This window comes from Pseudoliparis swirei, chromosome 7 (assembly GCF_029220125.1).
Source record: "Pseudoliparis swirei isolate HS2019 ecotype Mariana Trench chromosome 7, NWPU_hadal_v1, whole genome shotgun sequence".
NCBI classification, from domain to species: Eukaryota; Metazoa; Chordata; class Actinopteri; order Perciformes; family Liparidae; genus Pseudoliparis; species Pseudoliparis swirei.
In genome coordinates, this window is record NC_079394.1 from 18,802,422 (window position 1) to 18,829,785 (window position 27,364).

The 27,364-nt window shown below is 40.7% G+C and overlaps 3 protein-coding genes across 3 annotated transcripts; 1 reads left to right on the plus strand and 2 right to left on the minus strand.

Moving 5' to 3' along the window:
* Positions 1–1,154: 1,154 nt before the first annotated feature.
* mob1a (MOB kinase activator 1A) lies at positions 1,155–8,308 on the minus strand. Its single transcript, XM_056419794.1, has 6 exons — positions 8,148–8,308; positions 7,235–7,401; positions 6,887–6,980; positions 5,476–5,609; positions 3,734–3,897; positions 1,155–3,193 (listed from the first exon to the last, which is right to left on the minus strand). The coding sequence occupies exons 1-6, from the start codon at positions 8,159–8,161 to the stop codon at positions 3,116–3,118; spliced, it is 651 nt and encodes a 216-aa protein (XP_056275769.1). The 5' UTR covers positions 8,162–8,308; the 3' UTR covers positions 1,155–3,115.
* A 2,068-nt stretch (positions 8,309–10,376) lies between these two features.
* Positions 10,377–14,232, plus strand: mthfd2 (methylenetetrahydrofolate dehydrogenase (NADP+ dependent) 2, methenyltetrahydrofolate cyclohydrolase). Its single transcript, XM_056418782.1, has 8 exons — positions 10,377–10,562; positions 11,998–12,182; positions 12,292–12,414; positions 12,670–12,822; positions 12,916–13,023; positions 13,151–13,243; positions 13,367–13,492; positions 13,579–14,232. Exons 1-8 carry the CDS (start codon positions 10,483–10,485, stop codon positions 13,725–13,727), a joined length of 1,017 nt encoding a protein of 338 aa, XP_056274757.1. The 5' UTR covers positions 10,377–10,482; the 3' UTR covers positions 13,728–14,232.
* A 10,378-nt stretch (positions 14,233–24,610) lies between these two features.
* foxb2 (forkhead box B2) lies at positions 24,611–25,570 on the minus strand. The gene has a single exon (XM_056419827.1). The coding sequence runs from the start codon at positions 25,568–25,570 to the stop codon at positions 24,611–24,613; it is 960 nt and encodes a 319-aa protein (XP_056275802.1).
* Positions 25,571–27,364: the final 1,794 nt, after the last annotated feature.

Sequence of the window (27,364 nt, forward strand, 5' to 3'; positions counted from 1 at the left end):
TGTTGCATTTATTTTCATTTTTAATGGTAAAATTGGCTAGATTGCCTGGACTATTAGCAGAGAGATGTTGCTGTCGCAGTTCTGTGGCGTGGGTTTATAGTCTGTGATGGTCTGAATGCCCCGCCACAGGCTGCGTGTGTCTCTGCTGTCTTTAAAGTGCCGGGTTATCTTTTTTGTGTAGGAATTTTTTGCTTTCCTGATGCCGTGGGACAGGTTGGCTCTCGCTGTTTTCAGGTCCGTTTCGTCCCCAGCTCTGAAGACCCTATTTCTAGTCCTCAGCAGCCGATGGACTTCCCCTGTTAGCCACGGCTTCTGGTTAGCCCGAGTGGTGATGGTCTTTACATGGGTCACATCATCAATGCACTTGCTAATGTAAGAAGTAACAGTGTCTGTGTACTCCCCACATGCGGAATACAACTACACCAAAACATTATTACAGGTTAAACAGAAACAATATTATAATGAAATAGAGCATGGCACTTACATCAAGATGGGTTGGAGCACATTTTTCCCAATTTGTGAATCAGCAACATCAGTCGAAGGAACGTCAAGAACAGAACCTGAGGAACCACCCTTAAAATAAACATGCCATAGAATAGGCATGAAAGACTGGAAAAGTGTTTAGGATTTAAATGTATCTGATATTGTTGAAGAAATTACTGATAACTAAATAAAACACCATGAATGTCACTTGTTACGTTTGTTTACTTTTCTAACAAATGTTTGAAACTTGGTAATGAAGGTGAAAAGTCCTAAAAACATAAACCCAGACCAGGCAACACAAATTATTGTCAAACTTTTGTCAAAAGTTCTTGAATATACCTAATATACGATTAGAGAAGAGCAACCAGCTTAACAAAAACAATATATTTGGATGGAAGATCAACATTTTGATAAGTAACTGTAATTAAATTACATATATTTTCTCAGTATCTAACATTGTAATTGAATTACACAATTCTTTCAGCTGTAACTCGCTTCTCTCCAACATGGACTATTAAATACAGTTCAGTTTATCTATGACAGGCTTATTAATGTGTAACAAGCCAACTGTCAATAACATGACATCATTTATATATAGTTGTCTCTATTGCACACATCTCCACAGCCTCCCAGGCATTCAGTATACACATACAATTAAAATCAACACAACATTGTCCTTTCAGTGTTTATTAAGGTTTTGATCTACCAATACTGTCATATCAGAAATGTTCCTTTTTGTAAGGCACAGTTTTGTTCAGATAAAACACTGATGTTATTTACAGCACATGTTCAGATGCAGTACACACATCCTCCCAGTCAAAATGACATGCCAACATTGGACCATTAATGTAAATATATAAAACTTTAAAATTAATTTCAAAGCCCGTACTCCTTTTAAAAAAAGGTACATTTACAATGTAATATGAAATGTAACCCCATGCCAACAGCTGAAAACAACTGTAAGGAAAAAGCAATACATGAAAAAAAGATGTGGCTGCATTGAAAGAAAGGACTAGTTATATTTTCAAATACAATCGATGAAATAACGCCGCCTTTTAAAATATATTGATACGCCTATCGGTGATTAACTTAATGGTTGCTGGCTGGATTTCCCCCAAGCCGCTCGAGGACCAAGAGTGGATAAGTCCCGGCTAAACTGAAATTTGTTGTCGTTTTTTTCACATTGAACTTTCCACTGCACCCTCCCACTGGTTTTATTACGTTATCTAACGTTTCTTAATTGGTTACACGATTGTCTGATTTACATTTTTGTCCAATTTAAAAAAGGTTCTGGAACAATTCATTTGTTTGAGGTTTGTCAAATCAAACATCAGGAATATTAGCTGCATTCGTTTGCAGAAGGACGGCAGTACGAACAGCCCTGCTGTCGTAGCCAGAGGAAGCCGAAAGGACTGAAAGCAAGCCCCAAGACGAATAAAGACATCTGTGTAAAACTCCATATACCTCTGGTCACTCATCCTTATCATGCACAGGTGCAATAGTTATTGCTCTATTTTACAATTCAGAAGGGAAATATTTAGATAAAAAGAAGGAAAAGTTAAACAGTACCAGCATTGAAATTCAAATCTGTGGCGTTCCACAAATAAATCAGCGCCACAAAATGAACTGAAATGACCAAAAAAATACACATTCGACAGTTTTTGCTGTCGACAGGATAATTTATACTATACAACTCCTTTATGGGGCCATAATTACAAAAGCTTCAAGTACAAGCTTTAAAAATAACTATCAAGCAGTTTAAAGGTATCACTGTAAGCACCATATCTTGCGTCATACTATCTTAATATAGGAAATAGCCAGAAAATGTGCAAAACACAATATTGCATGACCAAATTGGAAATAGCCATGATGCAGTTAATGGTGGTGTTTTTGTGGGGCAAGAACATATGTAGGCATCTCACAATCGTCTCTCACTGCAGCTCTTAACATGTAACTGTGTCAGAGCGTGTCAATAGACAGCATGTGGACATCTGTAGAAGAGCAGATCCTCAAGCAGCTTGTGACGGAGAGCGATATGCTCGTCTTCCTCTTTGATTTAAAATACTTTCCACACTTGTAATGTCATGCAAGTGTCATGTCACTACTTTTCCTGCCATCTTTACTCTCCACTGAACACTAAATAACATCTAAAAAAATATTTGATATTATAGTTACTGTAATTACACAAGCTAAAACTTAAAATTAATTTGCCTATCGATAACAAAAAAAAAGAAAAAAAAGAGTGTTCGGACAATCAAAACACTGTACACCAACTTCTGAAGGAAACAAGCTGGTTTTCACTTTAACTTCCAAATGTCCTTGGTCCAAGATATAATTCAGTAGGTTGCTCTCAGATTTATTTATCAAAGTCCTGTGAAAAAATATTCGTTCTACACTACACTATTTTATATGATTTAAAGTGGCAAAATGGAAGAAAGGGCTCAAAGACAGCATACAAGACAAGTGAAGGAATAAAAGGAAAAGTAAAGGACAAACATTCATGAAATGAAAAGAAGAAGAAGGCACAGATTTTAAGAGTTGAGACTAGAAGTCGTAGAGGTAGCAGACGTCACAGAGCGGGACAAAGGAGAGAAATAAACTGGTAAAAAGGGGGAGAGGTGTGATGAAATGTCTATCTGTCCTTGGATCCAAGCTTCTCGATCAAGTCCTGCAGGGGAGCGAGCTCTCGCCTGTCGATGAGGTTGAACTCCTTCAAGAGAAGACAGTTAAACATTTATTAATATGCTCATACACATACACACTCTGATAAGAGGTTGTGGTCCTGTATCAAACACATGGATGTAGTAGCCGTGACACATTTAGGGATCTAATGCAACGCTTCGCCCTCAATGTACTTGGACAATATGATAGTGTAACTAAGCAGCTCTTGGATCAAATCATGTATCAGAGCACACATGCAGAAGCCCCCCTGCTATGCCAACTCTTCATGAGCCCATTTTAGACTTTAGGGGAAACTGCTGAGTCTGTTTGTTCACATCCTGGTTTTTTTACATAAAGCTGTTGTTGTTATTATCTTGTTGATGCTTTTATCTGTAAATGCTTGTACTCCCACCTGAGCTACATATATGACATAAATATGACTAGTTCCTCTGCAAAAAATACACAGGACCTTTCAGCCACATGTTATATGTACAATTGGCAGAGCATATATGGATTACAGTGCATTTCTGAACGGGGCACTAGATACACAGCAGCGATTCAATCCGACATCGTAGGAGAATAATCTCACCTGAACAAAGAAAATGAAGTGCTTGAAGGAGGTGTTGAGGTGGGCCTCCTCCTGCAGCTGCATCACAGAGTCAAAGTGTTGGTGGTAAATGTGAGCGTAAACCCGGAACAGTCGCTTCAGGATGGTTTTGGCCACAGACATGAAGTTCTTGGGAAAGGGAACTCCTGCAGGACAGAGGGTGGTGGAATATGCTGATGTCAAATGAAGGTCATGTGCTGTTTCCTATCAAAATGTAAGCATGAGGACGGAGGAGCAGAATAATCTCTGCATGCAGTTACATCGGAATGTGACACGGCCTGCAGCGAGGGGATCCAGCGCAGTTAGACAGTATTAAACAGTGACATACGTGTGTCCTCTGTACTCGCAAACATAGGGTTTTAAATACACCATTTACTATTAGATACAAAGCACTGACTTTCAGACATTAACACAATAACTACTCTGTCCATTTTATTCAACTGGAGTCTTTTTACACAATGTTTTTCTATTTCAGGGGAATAAATGAAACTTTCTTAACATTTTGCCATTTTTAATAGCCCCGTCATGCCTAATTTCTGTTGATCATGAGCCGGAAATAATTGTTGTGATTTCAGGAAAATGTTATTCCATTAATATAATTATAGTATAATAATATAATAGCATACTCTTTATAGCAGTACAATTATAATCCTTAAAAGATATTTATATTTTGGAATAGGAAAAAAATATAGAAATATCTTTAATAAATGAAAAACATACCACCAAAGTAACACATAAAATGCACTCTCTGGCTCCTTCAATTAACATCAAATATCTACAGAAGTCTTATAATGGTGGAGAAACCCTGCTGTTTATTCTAGCATCATGTTGATGACTTCCTGATGTAAATAAAACAGGCAACTATTGAGGTTATATCCATACATCGTATATTAAGTTGATATAGTAGTTAAATGGGACAAGCCTATTTTGTAGCAGGTATTTTGTCGCTAACCTCTGTTTGAATTCTATAACACAGAGGGTACAGATGTCTTCACTTCTTGTTTGTGTTCTTTGGGGTGTGGGGACTTCAGTCTGCACGTGAGGCCCATGATCAGCTGGCCTGAAGTCAGGTGACCCACATTGTACCGTTTTACTCTTGGTTGCCTTGTCTGTATGTTTAGGATCATTGTCCTGCTGCATTAAACTATGTTTACAAAGGACTGTGAGACCTACACTCTCTGGGATGTGAACCCTTTAAAATATCTGAAATCAGCTCATTAAATACAAATCCAATACAGCAAAGAAAAAACACAATCATGATCCTTATAACCCCTGGTGTCCCTGTATAGTAGGTGCTAAAACGTGTGGCGATAGGTTTGTCGTCCGCTCTTTTATATCAACGAGCCAAACACAGATTTGACAAAAAATACTCGAGGAAAATAAACTGGATATGTTTACCATGAAATATATCAAATGCCAAAGTCATGACCGTCTAGACTGCTGTTGGGCAGGACAAAAGGACTACTGAGGACGTAAAGAAGGCAGACAATGTAAAGTGAAGTTAAAGTATGCGGAAGAAAAATTGTTATGACAGCATGATTGTTGTTAATTGTATTGTACCGACAGAAGAAGTGAGTGAATCTGGGTGATTGGCGGATTCAGAGATGCGTAACAAAATTTAACAAAAAGATGAAGCTGATTTCTAAATCATTAAGAAAAAAGGTTTTGCTGAAAGTTTTTTTACGACATGCTGAAAATGACAATTACTTCTAATCGAAACTCACCAATCTTTGAGGGGAAAAGGGTCTCATCATCCAGTTGATCCTGCACCCAGGTCATCAGGTAGTCAATGTACTTGGGCGCGGAGCACTTGATGGGCTTCTTAATATTGGTGCCATCAGCCCAGTGATACTCATATCTAGAGAGAAACAACAACAAAAACATTCTTAAAGCGTTGTATTATTTACTTCCATATCAGACATGAACATGAAAGCGCTCCCGATAAAACACAATCATTCTGCTTTTCGGTCAGGACATCACATATTTAGTAGTAGATAAGAAGCAGGAGGGGAAAATGCAAAAGTATCTACAATCCTATTCTTGATGGCGGCTATGTCAACAGGAAATGACCGCAGTCTCTTCCTCCTGATTATAGACTGAACCCAGCGACGGTATTGGCCAGTGAGAGAAAGAGGAAGTGCTAAGTCTAAATTTGAACTAAGAGGCCCGACGTGGACCACATGCAGAGTATCATTCCTGTTTCCTCATGTGACATTCAGATGATCCTTTTCAGGTGAAGTCACGTGAAGTAGCAACAAATAGTTCCCATGTCTGTAACACTGAAACAGGAAGAGTTTGTCTTAAAACATGCAATCCCTCCTTCTGGTTGAATCCTGGTTCTCTTCTGTTGTAAAGTATTGCTTAACTGGCTTTAGCAATGTGGCAATGTGTTGTTCATAGCTAACGTTTGAGAACATCTGAATACTGTCAGTGTATTATTATTAAGCTCTGTATCACTGTGCTGTAGAGCCACCTATCTCTCATTATTGATTTGCATTGTTATTCATGTTTTGTAATATTTGTAAACATCCTGTGTCACGGCGAACTCATGTTAGGTTTCATAATTTCCATGTTAAAATCAGCCACAATGTTTTCCTTGTCTCAATGGAATTTGCCAAGTCACATTTAGCCTTCTTTGAGCCGTTTAATCCCTTAATAACATCGCAATAAGGAAAGTTAGCGCAAAGAGTATGTTACATATTAAATGTCATACATATGTTGGGGATCACTGTCTTGCTAAAAATGAATATAAATAAAAGTCTTTCCTTTAATCCTCCATCTTGACCTTTTGATTTATCTTCATGGTGTGTTTTCAGTCAGAAAACTGACAAAGCAATCGTCGGACCACCCAGATTAAACCATCCAGAAGATTAAAATACATTGTCCGAATCTGGTTACACTGAAGAGTTGTACCCCACACCTTATATTAAAATGTCTCAAAAAGCCATAATAGTGAGCCAGCATGCACAATACCAGGACCCATAAAACATATGAGCTCAATGGAAATCAGCCATTGTTCATTTACTTATTTACACTTGTGCTTTTACTACTGGGACATGACAAAATGTCTACCTATGAGAAGTGCTGTACACAAAGAGAAGCTGCATGCATTCAGAGGACACCGTTGGCCATTACCTTGGTCCAGCAGACATCACAGAGCAGCTGGTCTCTGTGCAGAACTCGGTGATGGTGCCGTAGAGCATATTGATCTGGTTGAAGAAATCCACCGCTGAAAGAAAAGGGTTCATTATATTTCTGTTCCGGGTATGATCATGCTCATTACAATAACAAACAAACTAGTGTCACATATCCATATTTTAATGAAGACAGCTTGTGACCTGCATTTTTAGAATACATTATCTTCAACCATAGGGAGACTAGTTTGTATTAACATATGCATCAACCTCTCTACAAAGGCCATTCATGTTTAGAAGTGGTAGTTTGTGGACTGAGTGCTGCGGTCAAATGCATCCATCAACTCACTGTTGACAGCAATCCACTCATTGAGATCCTCTCCCTCCGGCAGCATGACAGCCTGCCTCAGGTTCCCACTGCCCAGTGTTGCCTCAGCGTGCTTCAGCAGTTCATACTGGTGGGAGCCCTCTGGGATGTTCTTCTTCGGCTTGAAGGTCTTGGATGACCGACTGCCACTGCAGAGAAACAAACGTGGAGCTCAGCAACTTTCTGCAAGCTGGCAGGACAGTGACATGTTTAAAAGGCTCGTGCAGGAGTAGACGCTCCTCTTAGGCCTTCTTCACATGTGGGGCTCCTTCCTGTCGAGTGTGTGCAAACAACATCTATTGAACTATTACTGAAACGATACTCGTGATAATCGCTACCATAAGTTGACATAAGTTTAAACGTGCGTCCAACCTGTTTGACTCATTTTTGTTGTGTGCCAGAAGTGTGCGACTGTACAATGTGTGCCATGTAAATTAAGTTATGAATGTGAGTGTAAACATCAGTTAATTATAATGCTTGGTGTTTAGCGGTCTCCCAACGAGGCCAAACGGCGTGAATGGTGAATAAGTATGAATTATCCTAATGATATAATGAGTATAATTAATTGTAAAAGTGACGATATCAGCTACGTAGGCTAACCAGCCGTCAGCTAGCGTTAACCAGCAAGCTAGTTAGCCAAGTTAGAGCGAAGCTAACTAACGTTAGTTAAAGAAGTACCGTGATACCTGGCGGATGCACCTATAAATATACACAGCTCACATATAATGTTACGACAAAGAATGATAAGCCTGCGTAGAGAAAAAGACGTTGCACCCTAAACTACTTCGGCTGACCTGGGATCTGTGTCTGACTTTGACGCCAGTTACTTCCCCTGATGGGACGTCGTCAGCTAACCGTCTGTAACCGAGCGAGACACCGTGTTTACTTTACTCACAACAGGAAGCTCATCTTGGAGAAGCAGTCGTCGGAGAGCCTCGATTACAGCTCGTAACTCTAGTCGGATGAACAGAATTTAGTGTTCCAGTTGGAGCGAAGGAACCACTTGTCAGCGGTGTCTGCTAACAGTAACGTTGACGTTCTCTCAGCTAACGTGAACTGCACCCAAAGGGGCTCTTCCTCTATCGGCTCTGTGCGAAAGTCCGACAGGCAGACTGTCGCCCCCTGCCGGCTGCACGTGGCTACTACCACTCTCCACATGGACTGGCAATAGACGTGGAACTTTCTGTCTCCTAATATATTTAAAGCAGTATTTAGACACTTGCTTCGTGGTAGCCTAAAACTAATATACATTCAGACCCAGAAGCACACCTGCGTTCAGTCTGAAACCACTTGTATCTCATGTCTAACTTTTTGGGAACCAATAAGGTATTATGTATTTATTCTTGAAACAAAAATAACGTTTTGTAAGTGCACCTGAGTCAAAATGTGAGTCTTTTCATAAACTGGGAGCAACTCCTTACATGAATGTACAGATAGAAAAATTAGCAATGGTAGATTGGTTGGATTGGGAAAGTGGGTTGGGCCCCAGTCAACCAGGGGCTACAAAAAAAACAGATTAAATGTACCATTTAGTTTGAGCGAATTTGATTAAACTCCTATTTGTTGTGGACTTTTCTCATGTAGGCTACATCAACGAATGTAGCGTATGCACCTACTTTTTAAGAATATATGGTTATCACATAGCATAGATTCCTAAATAATGTATTTCTCAATCAAATTACCAGAAACTAGCTGACAAATATTAAACCTGGGTTGTGGATATAGTCTGCTGTGAGCACTGCACATGATTGACAGGATACAAACACAATTAGGGCTGGAGGCCCAACAGCTATTTTTGTCCTGGGGATTATCAACAGGTCAACCCATCCATGGTGGAAAGTAACAGTAACACAAATACATTTACTCAATTGCTCAGTTGAAGTACAGTTCTGAGGTGAATGTACTTTACTTAGTTGAGCATTTAATGTATACCATCAACTCATACTAGTATATTTATTTGACAGATTGTTATACTTACTTTGTAAATGAGTGGGTTTTTTTTAACTTGTGGAGAGCATAATTAATCCAAAGTATTGTAAAGTACATCATAATACACAGTAGCATATATAAAGTAGTTAGAATTAGCCCCACCTCAACCAGTAAATGCTGCTTAAATGTATATCATTAATAATATTCCAATTATATATAATAATATAAAACTGATAAAACCTTAAACTTTCAAGTATTAAAGAATGAGTATGGAGTGCTTCTACTTTTGATGTTTCACCGATATTTTGCTGACAATATTCCACTACATTTACTTTTTAATACAATACCTCATGGAGTATTTTTTACAATATATTATGATAGATAGATAGATAGATATTTACTTTATTAATCCCCAAGGGGAAATTTGTCGTCACAGTAGCAGCACCAATAAACTAAGCACACAAGAATAAAAAATAAAATATAAAAAACAGGGATGAAAGATATAGGAGTATACAAAGTAAAATATAAAATAAAATATGTATGTATATGTATAACATATATGCATACACAATACACAGTACTAATGACAAATTAAATTAAATATAAAAATATTAAATATAGACAGTGTGCAAAAAGCAAAGTGTGTGTATGTGTGTAGTGTAAATAAATGAAATGTGTGTAGTTATTGCACTATGATCTGGCAAGAGGTGATCTGTTGTAGAGCCTCATAGCCGTCGGCAGGTATGTTCTCCTGTATATGTCCTTGTGGCAGCGGAGCGCGAGGAGACGTTTGGAGAAAGTACTCCTCTGTCCCTGTAGGAGGTGGTGGAGAGGGTCTTCAACGTCCTCCTCTCCACCACCTGTTCCACTGTTATTACTACTTGTGTTAAAGTGCATGTGTATGTGAATACTTCTTTGTAAAGTGCTTACATAAATGCACTTAAGAAAGTACAATTCTGAGTTACTTGCACTTCACTTGACTATTTCATTTAAATCTACCGAATACTTTCACTCCACTGCAGCTGCCTTTCAGTTTGAAATATTACACTTCTGGCTCCAATCCCAATGCCCCTCCCTGCAGCTGAAGGGCGGTTCATGCTCCTGGAAATGTACAGTGTCATCTGTGCATTGGAGGTGTGGCATCAGACAACAGAGACGCATGCGCCGGCCGCGTAGGGGGAAGGGCTATAAAACCCTCCTGCCCCGTGTGTTCTTTCTCCACAGACGTCGCTCTGTCAGCCCGGCCGGCGGTGTGTCACGTAACCGGTCCGCGGTGTCTCTGCTCCTCTCAGCCCGTCAGAATGGCAGCCATCAGGACTCTCAGGAAACTGTGCCTGCACTCACAGCAGCAAGTCTGTAAACTGCACACGACCGCCTCGAGGTGAGTGAGACCGCCTGCTCTGAACGCTGATTTAATCTGGGTAAATAAAGGCGCCGGCCGTCCTTTCTCACATGAGGCGATTTGTGTGTTTATCGTACCTGTGAAGCCGCGTTCAAACTGATCACACGATTTGTGCTTTTTAATACGCGGGGCTTGCTTTGTTTTATTGTACTAAATGTCCACGGTTGGTCACTTTTTGGGGCGCCCCTAGCGGTATGCCGGTAACATTGCAGTGGCTGGCTGGCTGATGAAATCGGTCTCGGGTCTTGCAGCCGTAGCTTGAGGACCCAGGTTGCGGCTGGAGCCCGAGGTGTTGTGCGGCACACAAGGAACACACGTACACATGCATATGGTTGTGCATGACCTGCGGCCTTTAGAAATTAACAGAAAATCCACTTTAGACATGTTACAACCCAACGTTGCCAGTTCTGCATGACTGAGACAAATGTAATGAGATAATGTTGCACACACGCTTTAAAAACAAACTCCGTGAGGCCCCTGCACATGATCTGCAGCTCCAAAGGCACAAGGTATATCATGTAAGACCGGTGACTAGGTCATGCTTGAGTTATTACCAAGTAATTCAACATGCATGCAAATTTGAAGCATTGGTGCACTTTAATTACACACCAACTAAACAGACTTTGCAAAGAATCTATCTAGACCATCTCTAAAGGGCAGTTTGCAGCTGTGTAATTTCATCACATTTCCTCTGGCACCTGCTACACATTGGCCCCATGGCCTCACCCATTTCGCGCAAAGATGTGATGTTTCCTGTGAGATGTTGTTAGTTTGGGCAGAATAAAAGGGTGGTTACGGAACCGTTTTGGCTCATTACTCTGTAGTTATTTAGCTACTGCTTTCTTGTGGGTTGTTATGTAACCATTTTGTCCAAACAACGGTACAGGTCAAGCCAGTTTGTACTCTCTCACTACGCTATCGTTTTTCACCACCCTTGACTTTTCTGGCTGGAACATATGTTCCTGTAACTCAACAGTGCAAGTGTTCGGGAAGCACATGACTCTGCCAGGTGGAGACGGGCTGTGTCTAACTTTAGTGACTAATGTGTGCTTTCCCTGGCCGGGTGGTTGAGATTGATTACAGGTTTCTGGTCTCTGTTTCATGGAAATTAACTAGATAAGTCCAGTAGATAAATTTGTCTCAGAGTAAAGATTAAAGTTTAAATAATTTGCGTCTTTAGTTCTAGTTTAATTAATTCTAACATCATATTAAGTAAATAAAACATTTTTCTCAGTAAAGTGTACTAAACAAGGAAGCACATTGAACAAATAATTGCAGGTGAATATAAGAGCTAATAATTAGAATGAGCAGGACAAAAGTAATACTTATTTCTGTGCCCGACTAGGAGCAGAAACACAAGATAAGTGGCCAACTGTTTGTCCTGACGCCACTTTTGTTTCTGCCCAACTCTCAGACAGGAGGCGGTGGTCATCTCAGGGAGGAAACTGGCACGACAGGTTCGAGAGGAGGCCCGGGCCGACGTGGATAAATGGGTCTCAGCCGGCCACAGGAGACCCCACCTGAGTGTGGTTCTGGTGGGAGAAAACCCAGCCAGTCACTCCTACGTCCTGAATAAGACACGAGCTGCAGCTGATGTCGGTAAGAATAAAACCCACAGTCCTCATACGCATGTGTAATCTCCACCTTTCTACCATATAAGAACAAATGGCTGTATTCTGAGTCGCTTTCTCACGTCAACCTCCCACAGGAATCTCTAGTGAGACGATTCTCAAGCATTCAGACATCAGTGAGGAGGAGTTGTTGGACCTGATCTACAAACTCAACACAGACCATCGTGTGGACGGCCTGCTGGTCCAGCTGCCTCTGCCAGGTACAGAGAAAGGGGGGGCAGAGAGATGAACAATGAGTTTTGTGAATCGTGCGTCTGTTGCGGTATATGGGTTGTTGTTGTTGGCAGGCAGACATCGCATTGACTGATACTGTCAGTGTATGCAAGTTTCAGTCAATGTGGTGGAGCACAGTAACTGCTTAATTGTTGCATTTTCTTTTTTACTTTAAGATAAAACGGCTATTGAATAAGTTTCAATTGTGACCATTATTCCTGAATGTCGCTGTCTCTGTTCAGATCACATTGATGAGCGTGCGATCTGCAATGCAGTTTCCCCGACCAAGGATGTTGACGGCTTCCACGTAGTCAATGTGGGTCGGATGTGCCTGGATCAGTCCACCATGCTCCCGGCCACTCCCTGGGCGGTCTGGGAAATAATTAAACGCACAGGTAACAAAAGGAGGTGATGACTCACTTTGTCCTACGGTGGCAATGCCGCTGGACAAACAGCCTAAACTAACTATTTGTATTCTCGTCCTCAAGGTATTCCTACCATTGGGATGAATGTTGTGGTTGCCGGACGCTCCAAGAATGTGGGCATGCCCATCGCCATGTTGCTGCATACAGACGGCCGCCATGAGAGGCCCGGAGGTTGGTTACGGTTCATAAATCCAAGTAATTTCCCCCTGGGGATGAATGAAGTCAATTCTAATCGGTGCATTTGAAGATGGCGGGTTGAAATACACGGTGCAAATGCTAAACTACGTTCTCGTTGCAGGAGATGCCACGGTCACTATTGCTCACCGTTACACACCAAAGGAGAAACTTCGCCAACACACAAAAATCGCTGATATCATTGTGGCTGCTGCAGGTTTGTGCCTCTGTTGTGACGATGAGTAAATAGTTTCAAGCTCATTTTCTCTCAAGGACATTTACTCTCCCCCCCCCCCCCCCCCTGTCGTCTAACTGTAACGTGTGTTTGCCGATCCATCAGGGATTCCAAACCTCATTACAGCTGACATGATCAAAGAGGGAGCAACGGTGATCGACGTTGGAATAAACAGAGTGCACGACCCAATCACCGGAAAAAGCCGACTGGTTGGAGATGTGGATTTTGAAGGTACGGCTGGACAGCGAACGCGATTGTATTTCTGCATTGGACATGCTCGCCATGTCTAACTACGTACCTTTTATTTCTATATTCAGGCGTGAGACAGAAGGCGGGCTTCATCACCCCGGTACCCGGAGGTGTGGGACCCATGACCGTGGCAATGCTCATGAAGAACACTATCAAAGCCGCTAAGAACGTGCTGCTATTTCCTCAAGAACGGATCCGCATGGCTGCTGCGTCCTAATGGGCCGAAGAAGATTCAAGCGATACATTCCACCACCTCTAAACACCCCCCCCCCCCCATATTTTGGTACTTGGAGTAACGTGAAGAGCTCTCCTTGCACACGGACTGGAAAGATGATGGCTTTAAGGCTCTCTTCCCGCTGACATCTTGGACCTCTCCTAACTGTCCAGCCATGTTTAGACTGTTACATTCACTCATGCAGCTGCGACTAGGTTTCAGTATTTATGATGCAATGTATTTCTTGAGTCACGAATAATGACCTATTATTTATTACAACATTAAATGCTATTTAAGCATGATTGGAGGCGGCTTACAGCATTTAACTCCAAGCTGGGAAGCAGTTGAAACGAGTATTTGAAGCATTTCAGTTAGTTTTTTTTTTAGCCTTGTGTAACAAGGGTGATGAGGGCTAACACCATCGAGAGCAGAAATATTTTTCAATATATAAGCTTTAAAGATTCACAATTGCCTTTGTAAAAACTTTGAAATAAATATTGCAACTATGTTCTGTGATGATTTCTGTGAACACCGATTGTCTCTTACAAACCGGGACTATGATTTTGTCACTTCTCAGGCACTATCATTAAAAGGAATTGCCTTTAAGCTCCAGTATAGAATACACAGAATCCGTTATCTTCTCACTGTCATCTGCTGTATGCGTGGTGTTTTTTTGAATTTTTAGGTCAACTTTACGTTAACCTGAATATGAATAGTTGAGCGGACCCCTAATGCTATAATTTTTTTAGAAACGAGATAAGATAATTTAATTCTTATTTTGGTGATTTGAGAGGGACCAAAAGCTTATAGGGAGCAACCAATAATGTGGTGTGGTTGAAGGGGTTCATTGAGTCTGAAGAGTTTTCTTTGGATTTCTTCATGTGAGATTTAGGCTTAACCTCTAATCTGCTTCACTTACACATTTGTCATTGCCCAAATAAAAATAATAAAAGCAGAAGGATTACTCGACAGGAGACCTATTTATGATGCTTATTTTACGTTCTAAATAGCCAAATGGGCTTTTATGAGAATATAATACTTGCATATATTGAACAAAAGTTATTTCTATGCAAGCGTAATTCAAAGTACAATTTCCTTTATAAAGGGCAACAGTTAAACCCACTGACAATTAGATTAATCTAAACACGGTGTGGTTTTTTATCTTGGGATATATCATTTTTACAATTTATTTATATATATTTATTACTGGATTAACTTCATGTGTGATATGAGATAGCAGTACTTAATACAGTCGCGCATAAAAAGTAGAACATCATCTGCCCCTACACCCTTCTACTTCAAGGGATCTAGAAAGACTGAGACCTGTCTTCTCAGGGGACCCAGGACAACCCTTTCAAAACATTTCATTATGTGTGATGTCATGGCTATAGGTCTCAATAAGATTATGACTTTTCACACTATTTGTCTTTGGGACTGGAAATAAAAAAGGTGTTTTCGACATTACTGGAAGTTTTTAGGAAGACCGAGACGAGGAAAAGATAGAATAGAACAGCTGGTCAGCGCAGACCTTAAACAGCCAGACACAAAGCTGATCTGATGTGGATTAGAGGCAACACATTCATTTTAATAAAGTGGTCACTGGTGTGATTTTGCATTGATCCTTTAAAAAAAGAAAAGATAGCTGAAATGTGATGAGACCAATACTGTTCGCAGTTATTTAGTTTTTCAGGATTTAAAACATCAGATATGGCTTCTCTACACTCAGAAGGAAAGGAAAGCTCAAGGTGTTTTTGGTTGTGTTCACTATTATCTGACAGAAGTGAAGGCTTACATAGCAACTGTACAGCACATATTACATTGTTGCATTTATTGATTGCATACACTTGTTATTCAGCATATACTTTCTGAACAGAGATCTTATTCTGTATCTACAGGATACATTAATGATCTTAAGTCAAGATATTTCCAGGGTGTATATGATCCTGTTTCTGTCTTTTCAGTGGCAGAACTCACGGAGTTGACATTAATTACTTGTATATGTTGTTTCCTCCGGCTCTCTGACATGATCGGACTTTTTTCTATTTAAAATGTTTTTCTAATAAATTCCAAGTCCATTCTGTGTAGTCTAGATTTTTCATTTTTTGGACTCTATGCTTCTTTGGAAATATGTCATCTAATCCATAAAACATGTGTCATTTCAATCTGAGAACATCTCCATGTAAGAAGACCATTTCATGTTATAAACACTGTCCACAGATGAGGTCCGGTTGCCGACCGAGAAGGCCCTCCGAACAACTTGAGTTCTTCAACCACAAGAGGGCGAACATGGATTAGATTTAAGGTTGGTTAAGACATAAATGGGATATAATTTATTTTTATCGTATACAATATTAACATTATAACATCTCTACAAAAATATTTAAATGTGTTTAAGTCTGCAGACATAAATACACCTGCCCCTTGCGTCATTTAATTGATCTTATTGTTGTAATGAAACAGTAAGTGAGAGGCAACACCTCTGCTCATGTGCCAGCCGGTTTGCATACAGCGGTGTGACAAAGAAAGAAATATGATGATGATGAATATGTTCAGGAGGAGTCGAGGGCTTCAGAGCACCCAGGGGTCAAGAGGCTTTTTGTGATAGTGAAGATCGACTTTATTACATTACTAAAAACCCAGAGTGCTCTCAGTAATGGAGAGATAAATGACTGTCAGAGGAGGACCTTTGCCTTTAACCACTGTCACAGCTCATGGGAGGACGGTGCATTGTTGCCAAATGTTCTATCGCTGTCAAGTGCATTAATGTAAGAACCTTTTTGTCCTGGAGCTCCAGATTTTTTTTAATGATAATTAATTTTTACAATTTGTTGGTGGGTTTCATTTAGTTAATTCATTGGGTAGAACAAGATGGTAACTAATTATCCATAATGCTTTAACGGTCTTATCGGATAAAAGCCCTTAAGGTTAATTTGTGATCAAGTTGGTAGCAGTCAAAGTCAAGACGGGCCTCTCTATATCGCTCTCTATATCTTTCTCTCTCTATATTTCTCAAATTAAAGCATAAAAGCTGGTTCGTTAGAAAGCACACTTCACTTCTGCATTTGTGTACATTGTAATTGATGTAGGCCTGTTACAGGCTGTACCTTCTGCCCGCTCACCACCTGCCCGGAGCTGAGAGTAACCGTTCAGCCTTCTGTCATCGCACTGAAGGAACAATGGAAACCTCAACTCGTGGAAGTTGAATCTTTCCAACTGGCTCAGTTAGAGGATTTACTTCAGGGGATTCAGTTCAGTGTAGTGGACAGACAGGAGATACCTGGTGTCTGATTCTACGTGGTTTTAGTTCTTGTTTAAAGCACCTCGAGCTCCAATGTAACCAAGCCGGTCCTGCACAGATCCAAGGCACTTTTATTCAGCCAAACCTGTTATACACTGCCAATTATTATGTTGTGACTTTTTCCCAAGTACAAACTCTGAGCAGGGGAATGGCTAATGACACATTTTGCTAATTTCCATTTGACTTTAATCTCTATTATTGCGGAGTCCAATGAGCCTATATGGGCAAAGCACTTAACCTCTTATGAAATTGTTGACGTTTTTTGGCCAGATAACTTCTTTGTCCGAACTCCTAAGAGAAAGTGGGCAAGTTGAAAAGAGTGGGAAGGAGGCCAGAATGACTGAACCATTGACCTGTTTTGAATTGACAATAAAATAGAATAATGGCTAATAAGGTGTAATAATTTGGGCCAATAAAGATAGATGGCAGATTGGAGATGACATGAGCTGCGTCAGAAGACCTTACTTCGAGGACGGCGCTGAGACAAAACACTTTAGCCAGAGGAGGCGGTTAAAATCTGACCCCAGATTCGTGATTCATTGTCTAATTATTAAGAAGAAAGAGGATGACGAAGAGGGGGGAGACTGCCAGGGAGAAATGGGGGAAGGAAAGTAGGGGAGAGGGGGAACTGTTTAGGAGAATAGGTGGAACAAATTTGGAAAAGAATTTAGATGAAATATTCAGAAACCATTTGCATCCTCTATGGATGGAGGAGGATCGGGTGAGCAGCATCCAGCACACAATAGAGGGCCTGAGAAGATAGAAAGAAGGTGCAGAGTAATAGAAAGTAAGAGGGACAAAGAAAAAGAAAAAAAGTGTAACCACAGAAAGACAATGAGGTACATTATGGAGAAAAGACAGAGAAGAAGAGTTATAGTAATGGGCCGTGGTCCAGAGTGACCTGCCGTTAGGACTCTCTCCCTGGACAACTTCTCTTTGTCTCCAGGCCTGATGCCAATATGCTAATCCTCCTCAGATGGCCTTTTTATTGGCTGATGCTGACTTTTGTCCACTCATGCCAGATGACCTCTCGTCCCACTATTAAAGACCACAGCAGTGAATATGGTAAGGAGACCATTACCAAGATAAGAACGGATGTGGCCGTATGCCGGCTGCCTGCTTGCACTGAATCACATGTACTGTTAAAATAAGTTATCACATGTACCACAACTGGAGCATGCGCCATGACAGTAAGAGGACAAACGCCGTATGTGCTTTGTACATCAGGTGAAAAGTAATTTAAATAGGATAAATGATAAACATTGCTACGAGTGTGCTTACCACTGGACCGGCAGGAGGAAGGGAAAAGGCAGTCATTGCCCCTCCCTCATTACCACAACTGAGGTGCCCTTGAGCAAAGCGCTTAAACCCCAACTCCTCAGGTGGAGCTGCTCTGTGGCCAACAGATTATTTGTGTGAATGTGTGTAATTGTGTGATTTTGATCAGAAATTGAAAGCGGGCCCTCGTGCCATCAGGGGTACTGTAAGATCGCCGGTTGTCCCGACGGTGCACAGTGGCTCATGAGTAACCTGTGTCCACTACGAGACGCCTTGTCAGGCTTCAAGTCATGTGTCCAGCAAGCCAGAGCACGGACCTCTCAGTGAGCGGCCCGCGAGGAGGCAGCGATGTGGGTTAGGTGAGACTAGAGGCAACCGTTCAAAACAGAACTGGAATCTCATATTGTCTCAGAGTAGATTCATTCATTAAATCAGAACCCCGTATCCTGTTCGGACCTCTGTTCAAGGCAAGGTACACCAGGTAGCCAGTTTATCGCAGGGCACAGTCATAGAGACAGACAGCTATTCACATTCACACCTACGGACAATTTTAGAGTCTGCATGTCTTTGGACCGTGGGAGTAAGTCGGAGAACCCGAAGGGAACCCACGCTGACACGGGGGGAACCTGCAAACTCCACCCAGAAGGACGGAGCCTGGCTCCTCTGGCTGTGAGAAAGTGCTATAGCCACGACGCCAACGTGGAGCCCATGTTTTAAGAAGTTAATGAAGTTAAATTAAAGAAACTTACTATTCTCAGTGTTTCGAGACCAAACAAGTGTGATAGAAAATGAATAGTCTATAACAATCTTTACTACTAAACAGTTTAACTCTTGATATCACAGCAATGTAAAGTGTGCCCACATATTACAAAAACTATTTCTGTATCTGCTGTTTTTGTTGTAAATCAAAATTATTGTCAGAGTGAAAGTGTGTGATGTCTGATGAATTGCTGTCTGTCATCGTGCACATATTTAGTATAAGTATTTAGTTCTGTTAAGTTGATGATCTGATAAAGGTTATGACCACTAATCGGCGCTGTTAAGGCGTCTGTGGGTGAGAGGGTAAAGGTGGGGAGAAGAGAGTGGGGGCTTGAGTGTGAGGGTTGAGTGTTAAAAAGTTGACTAAAGTTATGAGTTATGAGGAAAACCCACAACGTGCTGGACGTGTTTAATCCTGATCACACACCCTCGTCGCTGCCACTAGTGATCACTACAAGAACAAAGTCTTCCAAATAAGATCTTCTACCACTCAAGGGACGAACCCCCCGAGTGAGAATGTTGTTGTTGTTGGATAGAATCATTCCACCACCGTCTCTGACAGCGACTCAGTAACAGGTGTGTGCGTTCGTGTCTTTATGGTCTTCTCCTATGAATTACCACAATAGGAGTCAGCATAAATGTTGTTGTTTTCTTGTTTTCCTGTTTTTTATGACACAATTGACCACACTGGTTAGAAATATGTGAAACATATAAATATCCAACTCAATATCTTTAAACATGATGTCGTTATGCAAAGATGAAAAATAAGTTGTGAAGTGGGTTGGACCATAAATATTCTGTGCAGCACACTACATGTCTTTAAATTAAGCAAACTAGCAAACTAATGTCTTCAATAAACGGGATGAAACTGAATGCAGTATGTGTTCATGCAACTGAAGAATTATTTGTGAGATGGAATATTAATCGCAGACACAAATTGATTAACAAAGAGAACAATTTCAAAATGCAAAACCATTTTTATTGTTAATACCATATTGATATTTTAAAGCTATTAAGTACCTATAATCAGTGAACAAGTCTATAATCATCAAACATGTCAGCAAATGAGATCAATCCTGCAGCAAGAAATGTGGGAAAAAATATGGAACTACACGTATGGATTATTATACATGTACACTTAAAGATGACTGTAATATGTGTTATATATTCATATGACAAAGATATAAATATGTGTGTATTTTCACAACACACAACAACTTGGACGTCTCAAACCAGATGATATTTTGCTTGTGGACGAACAGAAACAAACAGGGACTTAAATTCTGTCTTCATTTGAGCTTTTTCCATCACAACATGGGAGTCAAGAATAAAGTGTGTTTATTATATAGCTTTAACTTAAAAAACACTACAGTGTACTCTTATGTGTCAAGGAATTTAGGTTCTTACGAATCAATTTATGTAATTTGGTAAATTGTTTCTCAGAGAGTTCTGTCTGTCTGTTGTCTGTTGTCTGTCTGAAGGTACAATGTACACATCTCATCAGACTGCAATAGGAGGTCAGCAATGATCCTGTTATCTGTAATTCTGTAAAAGAGAATGACAGTTTCATTATTTCTGTAAGAGGAGACGGTGACCTGCTGACCTTAGTTGTACATTTTCTCTCCCACACCGTCCTTCCTTCCTCTGTTCCTTCTCCTTTCTCGTTCTTCTTGTCTCATCTGTATTCTTTGTATTCGTTGCACTTTCTCTCTTTGTTTTTTTTCACCCACCTTTCATTATCATTTCTTATTGTTATGGTTAAAAAAGGGAGGACGCTTGAGCTATTGTCACTGAATTATGATTCTGCAAATAATGAAACAATTTGATGCATTTGAACTTTTAATAATGAGCGCTGTATGAAGGTCATTTGATACAGACGCATTTCTGTTCTCTGGTAAAATAGTTTAACAAGGTTAATAGTTTCTGTCGTGAAGTTTTACGCCTCCATTTATTGTGGAAACGGTTCCACTGAACAAGGAATCCTCAAACGGCAATTATAGATTGAAGGAAATTAGAACAATTGTCTGTTATCTGATGTTGCCAATAAGTTGAATAACAGACCACGATCTGAAACACGATTAGTATTTAAGGTTGTTAATGTTTGTGTGTGTGGATGTGTGTGTGAGCCAGTGTGCTTGAGGTAGTGCGAACGGCAGATCGGATCAATGAATTAAGCTGCTCATTATGATGGTCTGCTCTTGCTGGTCATTAAGAAAAACGCATGTAGAATTTGCCACCCTGGCCCTATGAAGTGTGGGTAATTACCACTAATGTATCATCGCCTATTCAAGACCATAACGTTTCGTTTCTGAGGGCTGACAGTGGAACACCCCTGACCTAAATGTTTTATTCATTCATAAGACTCCTATTATTCATTTAAGCTCATATTTCAAATGATTAACAGTTTTTACATATTAATGCCCCGTACACTTGTAGGACTGTTTTAAACAGTGTAATATTATATTTGTGTTGTTCAAATGAAATATCATCAAATTATTACGCATATAACAACATAGTTTTGAAACAAAATTGAAATGGCCTTCACATCTGACTCAGTCTTTTTGTTATATTTTAACTCGTTCTAATCAAAACTGCTGTGTCGATGATAATAATCTACAAAAGGAAATCTGCAGTTGTAACATTGACAGGTTTTTATATATTTAGAGAGGCAAAATCAAATCATTTGAAAACTGGATTCAAATGTTTTATATTTGCGGCTTAGTTCATATTATTTTATGTAAAAACCTCAACATAATCGTAAAGGCTCTCTTGCAGTCCAACAAAGACGAGCAGTTTTCTGTGATTTTGACTTTCCAGTGACACACTGAAACAACCCTGTATTTTCCTTTACTTAACTGTAATCACTCCCATATATTTTCCATCAATTTTATGACATTAGCCGTTGATTCAAATTTATACTTGCAAAAGAAAATCCCAAGCTTGATGCATCCAACTTATTGATCGCTTGTATCTCAAAGTGAAGAGAAGCTTTAAAAAGAATGCTTGTCTAATCAATTCATAATTAATCAATAATATGGTTTACTTTTGAGTTGGTAATTTTTTGTGAATTTTTTTAAATCAAAAGGTTGTTCAGAATATGAAAGTCTGGGTGACGATGGTACAGCTAACTTTCAAGTGCAGCTGTTTCTCCTAAGAAATACATCCAATCCAACTATTTTGTAGAAACTAATTTCATTTCAACATATCAGACAAAATGTTTTAATTGACGCACGACAGAAACAAACCACCAGATATGATGAGATATTGTAATGAAGCCTGCCCATCAACATGCCAACAAAAATAAGAGCATCTTAGACATATCTCCATGTCTCAACTTGTTCCACAGACGGAAAATCATTTAACATATGCTGGTAAATGCTTTGACACACCCAGCACAGTGTCTACCCTTATAAAAAAAAGCTTAGAAATAAGCTGCACATATATCTCCTATTAGCCTGTGCATAAACACATGTGCACATTAGGAGACCTCATGTGATATTATGATTCCAGAGGCTTCAAACGGTGTTGTGAGGACAGAGGATCATGGAGGGTAATAATGGCTGCATTATTACTCCTCTTATTGTGTCTTAATTAGTGCCATTTAATTATACACTAATGCAGTGAGGGCTATTAAAGACATTGAGGCCTGCTGATCAGGGAATTAAAGCGGCACACGCACACACCTACAGGCAGAGCGCACACTTTTTACACTGAAATTTCAGTTCCCTTTAACTAGAGATCAGAGACACCCTGCAGAGAAAATGTGGATGAAAATGTGTGTGCAGTACATAAACACGAGAAGGTGATAAATAAGAGCAGATAAGCTTTTGAGATCTACGGTGCAATAGAGAAAAAAAATATAGAAATATGGAAGAGGTTAAAATAAGAAGATGATATGGGAGAAGTATTCTGCAAAATAGGTTTTAGTTCTTTACTCCCACGCCTCTCTGGTGCATCTCAATTATTTGTTTAGAGGCTTGTGTGCCAATGGCGTCGGCTTTGGGAGCCTTTGGGATGCTAAACAGGGGACAAGAGGTTGAATATAAGTCATTTGCAGTGGGCTGAACCTGGTGCGTTGTGCTGCTGGAGAGGAGAAGCTTCAAAGCTGTATACGTGTAAACAGAGCAAATACAAAATAAAAAACTTGATCCGATCACCTTGCATGCTTTTGAAGATGTGAAGTTGCAGCCCTGTGTCAGCTGCTCATATCAATCTTGCAAAGATCATAGATGTATAATAGCACATATTCCCATTCCAGAAATGATTCCTGTCATGATGCCCTCACTGTCCTGAATAATGATGAATTATGGAAGATGATAGCTTCACTAAAATCTAAACATTTCTCTGAGCAAAAGTTTGGCTCAGGCAAAGTTAGTTTTCCACACTTTTTTTCTTCCCTATATATCTTGAATTTAGAGGACTCACATCATGTTGAATTGATAAACATGTTCAACCTCCTGCTCCCCTGTGATTTGTCAATCAGGCGTTCAAGACGTTTGACTCGGTTTGGGTGAGTCAGGGTCTTCATGGTTTCAGGGACTTTCGGTCTTGTTTTTGACCAAATGGCCAAATGACTGCATGGTCACACATTTCACTCATCAGTATTTATGTATGTTCCCCATTCTGTTAACAATATTTGTAATTTAAAAACATGGGAGTCTAAATTAGAATCTGTTGAATTTTTAAACTGGTGATATAAAATGAAGGAAATAAACTTCGGCATCTATGATGTGTTTCAGAGAGCAACTGGTGGCCAGTATAAAGGCATTAATTCCTGCTGGAGACAGTGATATGAACACTAAGTAATAACTGGGCTTGGAAGCAATTATTACACACACTAAAATCAACAAGATGGATTTGTAAATTCATGAATTTGAAAAAGTGTGATTTTTGCGTCACTTTAAATGAATCTCACTGAGATCTTATATAAAATAAGATCTGAGTTTAATGGAATTTTTCTTTTTTCCCTTCAATTGTTGTGCAAACAGTGACAGTGAGGACATCTAATCAAAACGAGTATAAATAACTACAACACCAAAGAAAATTCGGTTTTAAGTTCTTTATGAATATTCTCAGATAAATAGTGTTATAATACAAGCATAACATTTTCAATTCACTGCTAAGTAACACACAAAAAAGTGCAATAGGCCTGATTAAAAAACATGAAGGCCTATTTGTCTTTAGTTAATAGGCCTGCCATAGATTAAGAATAAATAGAATAAGAGCAAAACATATATATACAGAGTTTGTGGTTTGCATTTGGGAATCATTTTAGACTGTTTGTCTCCTAAATCAAAGCTTTCTTTGGGTTCAGCGTATCTACTTGTCTGATTGTATTTATCAGTGCCACATTACAGTATGTGGTAAATGCCCTCACAAATTGTGCAAATAAATTAAGATTTCAATCAACATGGGTCTAATGAAAAAATCATTACACAGCACAATGTTAACCTAAGCTTTTACAACTCTCTTTTTTCTGTTTTACTTTTTGCAATAACAATGTCCTTCTTGTTTGCAATACTTTTCAAAAAATCACCCGCAATTTACCCGGTTAGGACAGCAGGAGAGCCGGGTGCAGAGGGTTGCCTTTCCCCTCTAACAGATCGCTTTTCTCCATCACTGAGACCGGTGAGCAGAGCTGGGCCGGGCCGGGCTGCAGCCCCGTCAAACTGGGCATGGGACCGAGGGATGGGGTGGGTTTGATTGGCACAGGAACCGCAGGCAGGGTTTGCCCGTTGGCATTGTGGTACAGGCCCTTTGCTGACACGCCGAAGGGCGCGTACTCGGATGATGCAGGTACGTGCACGCCACCCATCGACTCTGACAGCATCCCGACGTGTGGCCACATGGAGTTGACCACGCTGCTGAGCTGCGGGGACACCGGGTAACCCAGGTGGTGCATGACAGAGGTGAGTGGGAGCCCGCTGGCCATCACACCCTTGTAGTCCCGTCCTATAATGTTCTCGATGGCGAATGGGTGTTTAAAACCGCCGGGCTGTGCGCAAGTAATGCCCCCGTAACCCTGAAAGGGAGGGAGCCGACCCACGGCGCTTATTGGGCCGGCTGAGTGGTCATGGTGGCCGGATGCTGTGCCCAGCTTGCTGCCCGGGTGGTGGTGGTGATGGTGAAAGTAATGCATCATAGGGGAGCTCTTGCAGGCCATATGCTCAGCTCGCAGCACCTTGAAGCGCTTCCGTCTCCGCAGGAAGCTGCCGTTCTCAAACATGTCCCCGCAGTCCGGGTGCAGAGCCCAAAAGCTGCCTTTCCCGGGCTGATCGGGCCGCCGAGGGATCTTGATGAAGCAGTCGTTAAAAGAGAGGTTGTGTCGCAGGGAATTCTGCCATCGTTGGGTATTCTCTCGATAATACGGAAAGCGGTCCATGATGAACTTGTAAATGTCACTCAGAGGCAGCATCTTTTCGGATGAGTTCTGGATAGCCATCGCTGTCAGCGATATGTAGGAATATGGGGGCTTCTGGTCGCTGTAAGAGTTCTTCCCCGGACGAGGCATTATTGTTTTCTAGAAGTTTTGAATTGCGAAATGAAAGAGCCTTTAAAGGTATATGTTGAATTCTATATTTCAAGGAGATATCTTGACAGTGTTCATATTAGTCTCCATCTGACGGATCTGTTCCAAAGTTCTGAGCCATCAGATTAGAAGCTGGTAAAGTTACCGTTTTGGCTATAAAGGCCCGCTGCTGTTCGATAAGATCCGTGAGAAGCTCCTGCATCCCAAGAAGGTTTCTTCCAGACTTTTCTATGTCAAAATATGCTCTTGGCGTTGTGCGTAAAAGTCTGTCTCTGTGCGTACAAGTTAAGAGGTCCTCTTAGTTTCGGCGGTGGTTGAAGGTAGTGTGGGCCACTTTGCTTCGCTGTCTGTGTGGCGCGTGCTCCTCTCCTCTTGTGCGACGCTCCCACTCGCCGAGTGCCGCTTTTGTAAGACCCCCGCAGGTCGCTGGCTTTGTTATCTGTTATCCAGACACTTCGGGGACACGTCAGGGGAGAGCAGAGGGCTGTGTGTGTGCGTGTGTGTGTGCGTGTGTGGAGAGAGAGAGAGAGAGAGAGAGAGAGAGAGACAGGGGCAAATACATGAATAAGAACAAGGGGTGGGGTGTGCGTTCAAGACACTTCTTATCTCTTGTTTGCCAATCAAAGATTCCTGCGTAATGTACACAGCGACTATAAAATATCCAGAGTGACTGATTTTATTCACTGAACTGTGTTTAAAGGTACTTCTCGATGTCTCCATCCATCTGACTGCTAGTGACCCGACCTTTAACCTCTGGTCAAAATAACCCGCAATAAGTCAGTTTGCATGTTGCGTGCATGCAGGAATGTTATGGTGGAGGTCGACATCGCTTAGAAGATGTCTGTGGCATAAACATTTCAGAAAGCATACTGTTTATATTAGTACAAATCTAAATATCTGTGCTGAGATATCATGATTGAAATAACCATGACAGAGAATGTTGATTTGAATTACCCACTGCACACATATTTGCTTGAGAAAGTAAATAGTAAAGAATGGAACATAAATACAACCTCTTTGCTAAATTTGCTCGATTGTACTTTCAGACTTTGCAAACAATAAATCATATTTCCTTTGCGCACAATCATCAGTGCAGCCTCCCCTCTGCTCTCAACTACACACGTGTGCAGACACACAAACACAGGCAGAGAGAGGGAGGAGGCTGTTGTTGATTAATTGCTGAGAGGGGAGTCCGGCGGCTGTCTGTCTGTTCAAACACTCTCCGGTGAATCCTACAAGGATGTAAACAAACTTCATCCCCTGCTCAGCGGAGAACAACAAAAGCTGCTTCCCTTTCATATATATTTTTGCCAGGTGTCATGACTGGGTCCTTGACGGCTCCTGTCTTCCGCGGTGCCCCGGTGGGGCCCCGAATACATTACAATAATTAAGCCTATCGTGATTTAGCTTCCTAGGAGAGAAGTCCAACAATGTAATTAAGGGCAAGCTCGCTGTATTAGGTATGAATATTCAAACTCTGTCAATTAATTAGCCGGTGTATCTCTCCCGTTATGTCTCGGTCCTCAAGCCCACTCAAAAGGTCAACTGTGTCGACGGAGAGCATATTTTAAAGACATCATGTAATTGCAAGGGAAATCACCTTTTTAGAGCCACTTCGTCTGACAAAGGGCGAACGTTTATATATTCATCTCTTAATAAAGAAAGTTGTTGTTGTGCCTGTTTCTCTTTTTGTTTTGTTTGCAAAATTGTTCTTCTGGCACCTGAAAAATGAATTTCGCAACTCTAAAGCCCTCAGAGGCCAACGCGGGTAAAAGC